This window comes from Rutidosis leptorrhynchoides, chromosome 10 (assembly GCF_046630445.1).
Source record: "Rutidosis leptorrhynchoides isolate AG116_Rl617_1_P2 chromosome 10, CSIRO_AGI_Rlap_v1, whole genome shotgun sequence".
Classification (NCBI taxonomy): Eukaryota; Viridiplantae; Streptophyta; class Magnoliopsida; order Asterales; family Asteraceae; genus Rutidosis; species Rutidosis leptorrhynchoides.
In genome coordinates, this window is record NC_092342.1 from 230,318,553 (window position 1) to 230,332,086 (window position 13,534).

The window sequence follows — 13,534 nt, forward strand, 5'->3', positions numbered from 1 at the left end:
TACGAAGGACTTATTCCTTTAATATCATGAATCTTTCATGCAATGGCTGGTTTATGAGCTTTCAACACAGAAATGAGTTGTGATTTCTCATTTTCAGTAAGAGAAGACGATATTATTACAGGTAATTCAGATTCACCATGTAAATAAGCGTATTCCAAATGGTTTGGAAGTGGCTTTAACTCTAATTTCGGTGGTTCTTCTATCGATGATTTATATCGATATCTGTCTTCTTCTTTTAGCATTTGAATTTCTTCTGTTGTTGGTTCATATCCATTAGCTATAAGTGTAGCTAACATTTCAGCTTCATCAATTGGTTCATTACCTTCTCCTAAAGAACATTCTCCTGTTCCTTGTAATTCTGGAAATTCTTCTAATAATTCTGCATGTGCATCTATAGTTTGAATATAATAACATGTATCATCTGCAGATTGTGGTTGTTGCATTGCTTTATCAACTGAAAAGGTAACACTCTCGTCCTCTATACTTAGGGTCAATTTCTTACCGAACACGTCTATCATTGCTTTAGCCGTATTTAAGAATGGTCTTCCTAATATGAGAGGAACTTGAGAATCTTCTTCCATGTCCAGAACAACAAAATCTACTGGAAATACTAAAGTACCAACTTTAACTAGCATGTTCTCCATTATCCCTCTAGGATATTTTATTGATCTATCGGCTAGTTGTATGCTTATTCTGGTTGGTTTCAATTCTCCAAGGTCTAGTTTAGCGTATAGTGAATACGGCATTAGATTTATACTAGCACCTAAGTCTGCCAATGCTTCTATTGAACTAAGACTACCCAGAAAACATGGAATTGTGAAACTTCCTGGATCAGATAATTTTTCTGGTATCTTATTCAACAGCACTGCTGAACAATTAGCATTCATGGTAACAGCCGAGAGTTCTTCCATTTTCTTTCTATTTGAGATTAGATCTTTCAAGAATTTAGCATATCTAGGCATTCCTGAAATCACATCAATGAAAGGAAGATTTACATTTATCTGTTTAAACATATCCAAGAATTTGGATTGCTCGGCTTCAAGTTTCTCTTTCTTCATTTTACTCGGGTAAGGAAGTGGTGGTTGGTATGGTTTAACATAAGGTTTAGCCTTAACTGTGTTATCTTCATTAACCTTTTCAACTACCAGTTCTTTTTCCTTATCTTGATCTGGTTGTGGTTCTTGTGGAGTAGGAATAGCTTCATCAGAAGTTACAAGTATTTCAGGTGGTTTAAGTGTTGTACCACTTCTTGTGGTAATGGCTTTAGCTGTTTCATTCCGGGGGTTAGCATTTGTATCACTAGGTAGACTTCCCGGTTTTCTTTCACCTATTAACCTTGCTAGGTTACTTACTTCTTGTTCCAGATTTTGAATAGAAGCTTGTTGATTTCTAAATGCTTGATCATTTTGTTCATTAGTTTGTTTCTGAGATGTGAAAAACTATGTTTGACTTTCAACTAGCTTCGTCATCATATCTTCTAAATTCGGCTTTTTATCATCGGTTTGTTGTGGTGGTTTGTTTTGAAAATTAGGTCTTTGCTGGTTGTAAGTATTATTGGATACTTGTTGATTGCTAGGACCTTGTTGGTTGTTGTATGGAATATTTCGGTTATAATTCTGGTTTTGATTGTAAATCGGTCTTGGCGGTTGATAATTATTCTGATAATCATTTCCAGGCCTTTGGTTTATGTATGAAATATTCTCTCTTTGTTCCATTGTTAATTCAATACTGAGACAATCTTTTGTCAAATGTGGTCCTCCACACTGCTCACAACTAATTCGTATTGAGTGAATATCTTTAGTCATCTTTTCCATTCGTCTCTCGACAGTATCTATCTTTGCGGAAATGGAATCTAAGTCATCGCTAGAATCGGCTCTAGCTTTTTCTTGGTGCCACTCATGTGAGTGGGAAGCAGTGTTATCAATAATTTTGTAAGCATCAGTTTCAGTTTTCTTCATAATAGAACCACCAGCTGCTATATCTATGTCTTTCCTTGTAGTGATGTCGCATCCTTGGTAGAATATTTGTACTATTTGACAGGTGTCTAAACCATGTTGCCGACATCCTCTTAACAACTTTCCAAATCTAGTCCACGCCTCATATAGAGTTTCATTCGGCTTCTGTGTGAATGTAACAATTTCTCCTTGAAGTCTTACGGCTTTAGATGCAGGAAAGAATTGTTTAAGAAATTTTTCAACTAATACGTCTCATGTATCAATCGCCCCTTCAGGTAACGATTCCAACCAATCTTTGGCTTCTCCCTTTAAAGTCCAGGGAAATAACATGAGATATATCTGTTCATCCTCTACTTCTCGGATTTTAAATAGTGTGCAGATCCTATTAAAGGTACGTAAATGTTCATTTGGATCTTCCTTCGGCGCACCACTAAATTTTCATTGATTAGTCACCATGTGTAGAATTTGTCCTTTGATTTCATAATCTGGCGCATTAATGTCTGGATGAGTAATTGCGTGACCTTGGCCAGTGCGTTTAGCTCTCATTCGGTCTTCCATACTTAATGGTTCCTGATTCTCCATAATTGAATTTGTTGAATCGGAATCACTAGAGGATTCTGATTTAATGGTTCGTTCCTCAACAATCTCTGTTTGAATGATTGGTGGTTCCGGAGGAAAATTTAGTGGTTCAGGATCTATGAATCATCCCTGAATATTCTCCGGATTCTCAATTGTGAGGTCGGGTTCAAAAAATGGATTATCGGAAATTTGAACTGGAGTACTTGGTCGACTGGATGACGATTCTAAAGAAAAATCAACGGCAGTAATATTTACTAAATGTCTTGATCTAGTTACAGGTGGTGAACGTACAAAAGGTGGTGAACGTCTTGCTCGGTGCATTCACTGAATATCCTATTAGTTTTTAAAAGGAAAGAAAAATTATAATAAGTTATCCAATCAATAGACTTTTCTGATTTTGCCCAAGTTTCGAATAGCCAAAAGATGCAGTAGAGGGGCAGGATTCGTTTGGTCTCAATATAATTGAGGACTGTTTGGCTCCAATAACCCGGTCCACGTACAAATCCAACTATTACTACGAACCAGAAAATTTTGATGTCTATCAATTTAACCACTTAAAATAAATTTTCGTAATTTTAAGAAATTTAGATAAGAAGTAGAATAAAAATCTATGTCCTAAAAACTAGAATAGCGGGAAATAAGAAAGAAAAAGAGCGTGTCGAAAAAGGTCGAAAAAGAAAAATGGTTGAAAAATAAAAGGTGACGGAAAAATAAAAGAAACTTATAAAACTTAAAAACACTTGACTAACCTAACCTTATTACCACAACTAACTTAAAATTATAATCGCAAATTGAGATTACTAATTGGAATGATAATTGATACATAGGTAAAAGTCGTCTAAAAATATTAAAGCTTACAGGAAAAACTAAATCCCAAATGGAAATAACTTAAAAAGAAACTAAAACTTAAAAAGGCGTCGCAAAATTCTAAAGTACCTAAATCTTAGTCTAAAGAAAAAGCACTTAAGGAATTCTACGGCAAAGCCTAAAAATCTAGAAGTAAAAATAACTATGGCAAAAACTAAGTTTAAAACTAAATATGAGCTATAAATACAAATATTACGCTAAAACGATTAAAAAGGGACAAAATATAAAAATAAACTTAAAGTTGTAAAAAGTACAATTTTTATAAAAATATTATTTTTATATTATTTATTTTATAAAACTATTAATTTATATATATAATAAAACTAATTAAAATTTAAAATACAATTTAATTTAAAAACTTAAACTAATTATATTAATAATTAAGTAATTAGGATTTATTAATAATAATAATTAATAAAATCCGTAATTAATGCGAAATTAGGGTTCTGTCACGTGTGTCAGAGTGTCTTCGCGAGTCGCGGTATTCCAAGCAGCAAACTCCGCGAGTCGCGGGGTTCCAAAATTCAAATGACAGGTTGTTTAAAATTCGACGCGTTTTTTTTTTATTCTGTTTTATATTTTCTGTTTAAATAAAAATATTTAAATAAAACTTATATTTTAATAAAATAAAAATAAAAAAACTTTATAAAACTTAAATATTTGACAAAATCTTAAAAAATATATATAAATTTTTGTTTTCTTTTTATATTTTTGAATAATAAAAAAAACGTATTTTTACAAAAGTGAATTTTAATAAAAGTAAACTAAAAATAAAAATCTTTTTTTTTTAAATATTTAGCGTTGCGCTTTCGGCGTTTAAGACTTTCCCCGGCAGCGGCGCCAAAAATACTTGATAGTTAAAGCTAAGGGGTATAAAATACTATTAATTTTTAGCAGGAAATACTATTAAATACGATACAATTTTACACAAGATATTTATTTATTTAGAGAATGGATATACTTAAACCTTGCTACAACACTTATAGGCAGTGTACTTAATCGTACAGTAGTGTAGTTTTTAGTAAGTCCGGTTCGTTCCACAGGGAAAATCTTTAAACAAAGCTTAACGCTATATTAGTTTACTTTTATAAAAATACAAATATATATATAAGTAATATTATTGTTATAAAGGGGGGTTTTTACCGTTTAATGACCGATTTGTCGATTTTAAAACTTTAGTCGCAGTTAAAACTAAATGTAAAATAATAAATAAATACAAGACTTAATTTAAAGCGTAAAGTAAATAACGATAATGAAATTGCGAATAATAAAAGTGCGATAAAATAAACTTGCGATAATTAAAAAGTACGATAATTAAAAGTGCAATTAAATACAATAACAATAAAAATGCGATAATTAGAAGTGCAATTAAATATAAAATAAAGGTAATTAAATATGAAATAAAAGAATTATGCTTATTTAAACTTCTGTAATCACGATGTTTGACGTGTTGATTTTAGTTTTATACCCATGGGTTAATTGTCCTTTGTCCTGGATTATTTAATATGTCCATACGGATTTTGTCCATAATAGTCCATCAGTCATAAATATAAAGAGCGAAAGCCTTCGTCAAATTATTCTTATTCCCGAAGTCAAATATTCCAACTAATTGGGGATTCGAATTGTAACAAGGTTTTAATACTTTGTTTAATGAATACACCAGGTTATCGACTGCGTGTAAACCAAGGTTTTACTACTTTGTTAACAATTACACCAATTACCCTTGAATGTAATTCACCCCTGTTTCAACAAGTCTATTAACTATTAATCCAGTTCCGTATCCGGTAAAATGAATAATTATTGGTATTTATAGATATCCCGCCCACCGTACCCAGTCAAGCGTATGTGGTTATATATAAATACGTCGAATTATAAGTTTGTATATTAAATTAACAAGGTATTGTTTAGTTAATATAAAACCCATTAATAACCCATAGTCTAATTTCCACAAGTGTCGTTCTTTTATCCAAACCCCAATTATGGTACAAAGCCCAATTACCCAATTTTAGTAATTAGCCCAACATCATGATTACTTCGGATTTAAATAAGCATAATAATAACTTAGCTACGAGACATTAAATTAAAAAGGTTGAACATAACTTACAATGATTAAAAATAGCATAGCGTTACACGGACAGAATTTCGACTTACACCCTTACAACATTTGCTAACATACCCTTATTATTAGGATTAAAATTAAAATTAAAATATAAATTATAAATATAAATATTACATATATAGATAGAGAGATTGATGGATATTGGATGATTTTTGCGATCAGAATTCGTTTGCTTTTATAGGGAGTTTCAGTTTTTGAGGCTCCGCGACTTGCGGCAATTTTTGCCTTCAAACTCCGCGACTCGCGGAGTTTGAAAATACAGCTCACCTCCTTTGGCTCTTTGTTTACCGACGGTTTATTATATAAATAAATATATATATATATATATATATATATATATATATATATATATATATATATATATATATATATATATATATATATATATATATATATATATATATATATATATATATATATATATATATAATTTATATAATTAATTATATATTATATTATATTTATATACATAGTTAACTTGTAATTTTTAGTCCGTTGCGTCGAGCGTTGAGAGTTGACTCTGGTTCCGGTTCCGGATTTTCGAACGTCCTTGCGTACAATTTAATATCTTGTACTTTGCGTTTTGAATCTTGTACTCTTGTAATTTCGAGACGTTTCTTATCAATAATTGGAACCTCTTTGATTGTATTTTGTACTTTTGAGCTTTTTGGTCGTTTGCGTCTTCAATTCGTCGAATCTGTCTTTTGTCTTCACCTTTTATTATTTAAACGAATATCACTTGTAAATAGAACAATTGCAACTAAAAGCTTGTCTTTCTTGAGGAATAATGCTATGAGATATATGTTCGTTTTTAGCATTATCAGTAGGACATCGTCACTGATCAGCCACCCCTTTTAAATTTCTGCACTTAGTTTAAATTTCAAGCTTATGTAATAACATGCATGCCACTTAGTTTGTGCCGCATGCACATTATGTATTTGCTACTCTTCTTTTGAATAACAATTGCGCAGTTATATTTTGCATTAATATGCAATTTTTATTTTTAAGCAAAAACAAACCAATGTTTTTTACTTAACAATTTGACGTATCAAGTGCTAGTCTAAGTGCCAATCTAAGTTTTAGGAGTTAGAAAGATTTTGTAATTTTATGTATGCAAACCAATGTGCACCCGTTTATACTCGAAATCTAACAAGTTAACTTGCAACACGCTATTGTGCACATAGCCTGCACTTTTATAACTCATTAATAGTAACACTTAGAGAGTCATCCAAGTGAATAAACACTCGAAAATTGTAGGCAAGCAATCTCAATGCTTAGCGTTTATAGTTATGACTTGCAGTCGTCCATTCTGTGAGAGTGTGTTGGTCTGGACATACCAATGCCCGTTACCCACCTTAAGCATAAATTGACAAAACTCCATCAACATTTGATATTAAAATACATATTTGATAACAAGAGTAGGGCTTTTTTCCGCGAGTTGCAACGGCCACCCATCTGCTGCATACGCAATTTTTTTTGTAAAACATAACTATATATTTATAATAAAAACATTTTAACATTAAGGAGCTTAACCTATGAGACAATAATCCATTTTTACATATCAAATATCTCTTACACAAAACATACTGTCGTAATAATGCTTGTTAAAAAATAATCGTAACAATGCTTGTAAAGAAGTTCTTTTGAAAAAATTTGAACTCAATAGTATTGTCCTATATATGTTAAAAAGGTCATTCTAAATAAAGTTTTAGCTTAAAAGTAACTATTTTTCTATGATAAAAAAAAGCTACTATATTTAGAAGAAGAAAAAAGCGTCCATGGAAAGTAAAAAGGCTATTATTAAAATAAAGGATATTAAAAAAACAAAAGGTATAAATAGGTTCGAACCTCGAGTGACCAAGACACACAGATAGCAGGTACCAACCATTGAACCAACAAAGCATAGTTCTTTATATTAGCTTAAAATAGTTATTTAACCTTATCAAAGATTGAAGGTGTTTGTACAATAACCGGCGATCTTATATTGATATGGGAATATCGTAGCCACTAAGATATGGAAATGGGTGATTATGATTTTAGCTTCGTTCGCTGGCGATTCCCCGAATGTAACAATCAAGTGATTGTTTTACACCACCGAAGCAAGTAATGTAACATATGGTGTTATTATAAGTGTGAATCTTGAATGTGGAATGTATCATGCATTCCATTTTATTTATATGTGGATTGGAGCGGCTTCCTATACCAACTCGCTAGTTCCCAATGGTTTTGAAATACTAGTTGACCTTTCCCTATTCGTAAACCTGCAGAGGAAAGCAACCTTGTCCCTTTCCTTTGTTGTACGAGCGTGCAGCCGAGCTAGAAATAGTTCAGGTAGCTTGACTTTGTAATTGACCGAGGTTTATGGGCTCCAAGATCACTATTCTTGCTCTGGTTTCTGAACCTCGTTAATTATAGCTGATGTTTCCTTCGTACTATGCATTGTGGCAAAATCCTCCGAAGTAAACTGCGAAGCTGGTAAACGAACTGGAGGTGGGGTACACTATCAAGCCCGCCAGTTTAATTTGACGAATCATTACTATCGATATATAAGCTTCGTTAAGTTAAACTTAGTAGTAATCATTTCTACTGCTTTGATTTGACGTTTAGCTACGCTGGTTAAAGCTCTTGTTGCCAATATTACCATTATACCCTTAATGATGGAATCTTTTATGCTTTGCTGCCAGGGGTACAATCGTTCAATAAATTACAGTTACCAAGGGTTTCTTGCAGCTTGATTTGATGGCTACCCCTTCATCTTTCTTAAGGGTAAAACATTGCATTTTCTCCCTCTATTTTTGTTCATCTTCTTTCAAAAACTCTGTCTTTCTGGAAATCTTTCAACCTCGCATACTAAGGTACTTAAAGATTTCTCTCACGTTTTTCTTTTTCTCCTTTTGTTATTTTTACCATGTCAAAACGTGGTATTGAGGCTTCTTTTAGCGAGGTTAAGCCCTCTTTACTATCGTATCTGCTTGAAATGCTTGGTTTAAAACCTGGTGATATGCTTATTCCTGCTAGTGACAAGCATATTTCAAAACCTCCTAAGGGTTATGTTGGTGTGTATACCCAATTGTTTACGGAGTGTAACGTTAGGGTTCCTATCTCTTCTTTTTTCCTTAGTGTCTTAGATTATTTTAAGGTGAATATCTCTGTCTTTCATCCCTTAGCCTCGAAGAAGGTTTTGTCTTTTGAGATTATGTGTAGGGCTTATGGTGAAGAGCCTTCTGTTGATTTGTTTCGTCGCTTTTTTGTACCGGTAATACCGGCGATTGGGTTATTGTTTAGAAGCGAAAGAGTATGAAAGGGGCTCATCTCCTATTTACTGTTTTGCTTCTCAATTTCCTGATGTTCGAAACTGGAAGTGCTCCTTCATCTTTTTGAAAAAATCTTTCTTATTTCCAAAAGAGTATCCTTCTGTTTCTGATCCCACAAGGGCATTTGTCCCTAAAGAGTATAAAGATCATGTTCCTTTCATTTCTAATGATGATTCTTTGTTTAAGAGAATTTGTAAACACCCCATCATTCCTTCTACGTACCCAGATGCTATGCTTTTTAAGTTAGGAATGGCAATTGGATGGAAGGAGGGTACTGCTAATCCTGTGTTCTTGTGTGGGGAAGAGGGTATGTTTCATTGTATTAGGTTTGTTGCTATGAGTGTTTGTTTCTCTAACTTCTTATATCTATTTGCTGTGTTTTTTACAGAGATGTTTTTGAGGAACGTTGTCAAGGCTCAAGGGTTGAATGAGTATATTGTTGCTGTTCAAGCTAGGTTAAATATTGTGAAGGATCTTGGTTCTCCTACGTGTTCTGGTTTCATGGAGATATCGAGCAAACCAAAAGTTGATCATGGTGAAATGAGTTCATCCACGCCAAAGACTAAGGAGAGAGTGAAGCAAGTTGAAGCTCCCATTGATGTTGATACTCAGGATGATCTGCCTATTGCATCTGTAGCTGCTGGTGTTGGGGTAAGGGTGGCACAACGCTACAAGGCTAAGGGTGTGTTGAAGCGAAAGGCATATCCTGATCTTTCCTCTGTGAAGAAGCAAAGGTTTGGTCATCTTCGTGACGAAGCAAGTGATGACATCATTGGCGATGCTGCAAACTCTCTTTTTGGTATGTGCTTTCTCTTTACTTCTTCGTTGATTCCTTTTTTCATTATCTTGTTTGTTTTTGCAGACTTGCCCGTGTTTTCTGAAGTTCCTGCTCCAGCTGATTGCTATGATTTTGTTGATAGTTTTGTTCCTGAGAATTGGGGGAACTCCTTTGCTAATGACATGAAGAGATTTCATGATGCTTACTCGATTATCAACATTCAGGCTGCTTCTATGGGGCACATGGCTTCCTCCCTTTTAAAGAAGCGTAATGCTGAGTTTGAGTGTTTGAGGGGGCACCATGCTGCCATGGGTGAGAGAGTTAAGAAGCTTGAGGAGCAGGTGTTGATGGCTCCTAGTTATGAAGAAGAGTTGAAAGCTGCTCGTGATGAGATATCTAGCTTGCAGAGGCAGGTGAAGCTAAGTGATGTTCAGAAGCTGGCGATTGCTGATGAGTTGAAGATTACAAGATGCGTTGTGCAGAGTTGAAATCTGACTATTCACATGTTATTTCTCAGGTTATACCTCATGCTTGTCACCAATTGTTAAAGAGTGCATATTTTGGTCAGCTTTTTGGTGATGTGGTGTTGGCCTCGAAGGTTCAGGCCAGATGCGAGGTGATAGGAGATTTGGCATCCAAGGGAGTTGTGCAGCTTGGTGATTTTGCTGATTATACAGATCAAGGGAAGGCAATGGTGAATGTTGCTTTCGATAAATTTGAACAGGCCGAATTTGACTATGTCAATACTATTTCTACCAAGATGGATGCTAAGCCCCGTGATCTTTTGGATACAATTGTTGTTGTTGTTCCAGAAGTCCATGATGATGATGAGACTCATTTGGAAATTCCCGAGGCTATGGGGGAATCTGAGAAGGTTGATGCTCCTGCTACTTAGTTGTGATGTGTAATTATTCGAAACAATTATTATCTTTTGTAATTTAGCTTACGTGTATGGGCTTAGTTGCCCTTTTGTGAACAATGGTTATGTATGTTATGACATTTATAACTCTAGTTCTTTTAAGTTTAGCATGCTTTTCTTTTATATTTTACCATGGATTTCATCCTGCTAAGGTGGGTGAAAAACTCTCTTCCTGCAGGGATTATCATACATTGATCACTTTTAAGGAAACTTTGTTTCCTTACCTCGAGCATTGTGAAGAAAGTTTTTGCTTCGTTGCTCGGTATTATGTGGGTTTTGACAGGGTTATTTATACCTTTAAGGTATGTTCCAGCTATCATATCCTCATACAATTCCTTATTTGGAATTTAATTTTGTTAAGACATTAGTATATCAAAAGAGTTGTAGGAAGTTCATTAAGTTCTTTGTAGGAAGTTTGTAGACTTCAACTACCAATACAGTAACTTTCAACTACATATTAAAAAGTAAAGATACATGGCATCTAATGGTAGAACTTTCGGAGGTTTGCTCCGTTCCATGCCCTTGGTATGGGCTTTCCGGCAGTTGTCTCCAGCTTGTATGAGCCTTTGCCTAGCACTTGTGAAATTACCTAAGGTCCTTCCCAATTTGGTCCCAATTTTCCTTCGTATTCCACTTTGCTTGTGTTGTTGAGCCTTAGGACGTAGTCTCCTACCTTGAAAGTCGAGGGCTTCACTCGCTTGTTGTAATAGCTTTCAATCATTCGCTTGTATGAAGCTACGCGAGTCAAGGCTGCCTCTCTTCTTTCTTCGAGTAGATCTAAGTTGATTCGGAGATTTTCTTTGTTGTTCTCATGGTTTATTGTCCTGTCTGTTAACACTTGTATTTCAGCTAGAAGAACAGCTTCTGTTCCGTATGCGAGGCTATAGGGTGTCTCTCCATTGCTTCGCTTCGATGTTGTCCTATGTGCCCACAATACCAGGGGAAGTTCATCAATCCATCCCTTTCTGCACTTACCCAAGCATTTCTCGATTCCCTTGATTATGTCTCGGTTAGTTACTTCCACCTGTCCATTGCCCTGAGGATGATATACCGAGGTGAAGTTTTGTTGAATTTTCAGTCGTTCGCAGAATTTTTGGAAAATCCCTTCTGCAAACTGTTTCCCATTGTCAGAGACTATTTCTTGGGGAACCCTGAACCTGCATACAATGTATTCTCAAACGAACTTTTCCACTTGTTTGTCGATGATTGCTGTCATGGGCTTTGCCTCGGCCCACTTGGTAAAGTAGTCGATTGCTACTAGTAGGAACCTTGGGCTTCTAGGGGTGTCATTGATGAGTACGACTATGCATATCCCCCACTTCATGAACGGCCAGGCTGAGGTAACTGAGACTAACTCTTTCTTCGGTAGCCTAGGGATGTTCGAGTGGATTTGGCAGGATTCACAAGTTTGTAGTACCATTATTGCGTCATGGTGCATCGTAGGCCAATAGTATCCAAGCCTCATGATCTTTGCGACTACCAACCTTGGTCATGCGTGAAGGCCATATATGCCCTCATGCATTTCTTGAATTATCACAGTTGCTTACTTCGGCCCTACACATCGAAGCCATGGGGTTAGGAAGGATCTTCGATACAGGGCCCCATTCATCATTTTGTAAGAGGGTGCCTTTATCATTATCTTCCTTTCTTCATTTTTGTCTTCAGGTAATATTCCCGCTTCGAGCTACTCCAGTAGTGGTTTCATCCATGTTACCTCATCTTCCTATATGAGATCATTGACTTCTTCTTCAAGGATTGATTTCTTTTCTAGTACCTCCACCAAGACTTCTTTCGCGAGATGCTCAAATGTCAACGAGGCGAGTTTACTTAGTGCATCTGCCTTCTTGTTTTGGCTTCGTCGGACATGTTCGATGTCGAATCTTTTGAAACTTTCAATTAGTTCCTTCGCTTTTGTGAGGAAAAGTTGGATGGTGGGTTGCCGAACTTCAAATGTGCCCATGATTTGGTTAGCCACTAATTGAGAGTCAACAAAAGCACGAAGGTGGAGAATCTTTAGTTCCTTCGCCATTCTTAGTCCTATGAGTATTGCTTCGTATTCAGCTTCGTTATTGTTTGTTGCAAATTCGAAACGAAGTGCATAAGTAAATTCTTTTCCTTCGGGGTTTATCAACATTAGATCGGCACCTGACCCATCGGAGCTTGACGTACCGTTAGTGTACAACTTCCCTTCTTCATTTTCAACCTCCGGAGTGATAACTTGATTGGAATTCTTTGCATCTTCTTCGTCAATGTTATTTGTTTCGGCGATGAAATCTGCCATAACTTTCCCTTTGATCGCATGTCTTACCATGAATTCGATGTCATGTTCACCCAACTTGATGGCCCATTTGGCCATCCTACCCGACTTTTCTGGCTTTGAGAGTACTTGTCTGATGGGTTTGTTGGTGAGTACCACTATTTGATGTGCTTGGAAGTATCTCCGGAGTTTCCTAGTTGTGTGGATAAGTGCTAAGGTGAGCTTCTCAAGCTCGGGATAGTTCATCTCTGCTCCCTGAAGTACTCGACTAACAAAGTATATCGGTACTTGTATTTTTTCTTGTTCTGAGACTAAGACTGTGCTGATACATTCTTTCGAAGCTTCCAGGTACATGAAGAGTGTTTCTCCTTCTACGGGTGAGGTTAAGGTTGGGAGATTGGCAATATATTCTTTCATTTCAAAAAATGCCCTTTCCGCTTGTTCGTTCCAGACTATTTTCTTTCTTCCCAAGCACCCTTTCAAGACTTTGAAGAAGGGTAGTTGTTTTTCTTCCCCTCGTGATACGAACATGCTGAGCAATGCTAACTTTCCATTTAAACTATGCATGTCATTTATGGTTACCGGGGTTTAGAGTTGCTTGAGCCTGTCAACTTTTTCCGGGTTCGCTTTCCCTTCCTGGTGATGTAGTACCCAAGGAATTTTCCTTCTTCAACTCTGAAAGAACATTTCCTTGGGTTTAACTTCATGTTGACTGCCCGGAGCTTGTCGAAGGTTTCTTGAATATC

At 35.5% G+C, this 13,534-nt stretch overlaps 1 protein-coding gene across 1 annotated transcript; it reads right to left on the bottom strand.

The window, feature by feature from the left end:
- Positions 1-12,254: 12,254 nt before the first annotated feature.
- LOC139870853 (uncharacterized) lies at positions 12,255-13,205 on the bottom strand. The gene has a single exon (XM_071858622.1). The coding sequence runs from the start codon at positions 13,203-13,205 to the stop codon at positions 12,255-12,257; it is 951 nt and encodes a 316-aa protein (XP_071714723.1).
- Positions 13,206-13,534: the final 329 nt, after the last annotated feature.

Bases quoted from the DNA above. Each gene is read 5' to 3' on its own strand.
- LOC139870853 (XM_071858622.1), bottom strand. From the start codon at position 13,205: ATGAAAGAATATATTGCCAATCTCCCAACCTTAACCTCACCCGTAGAA.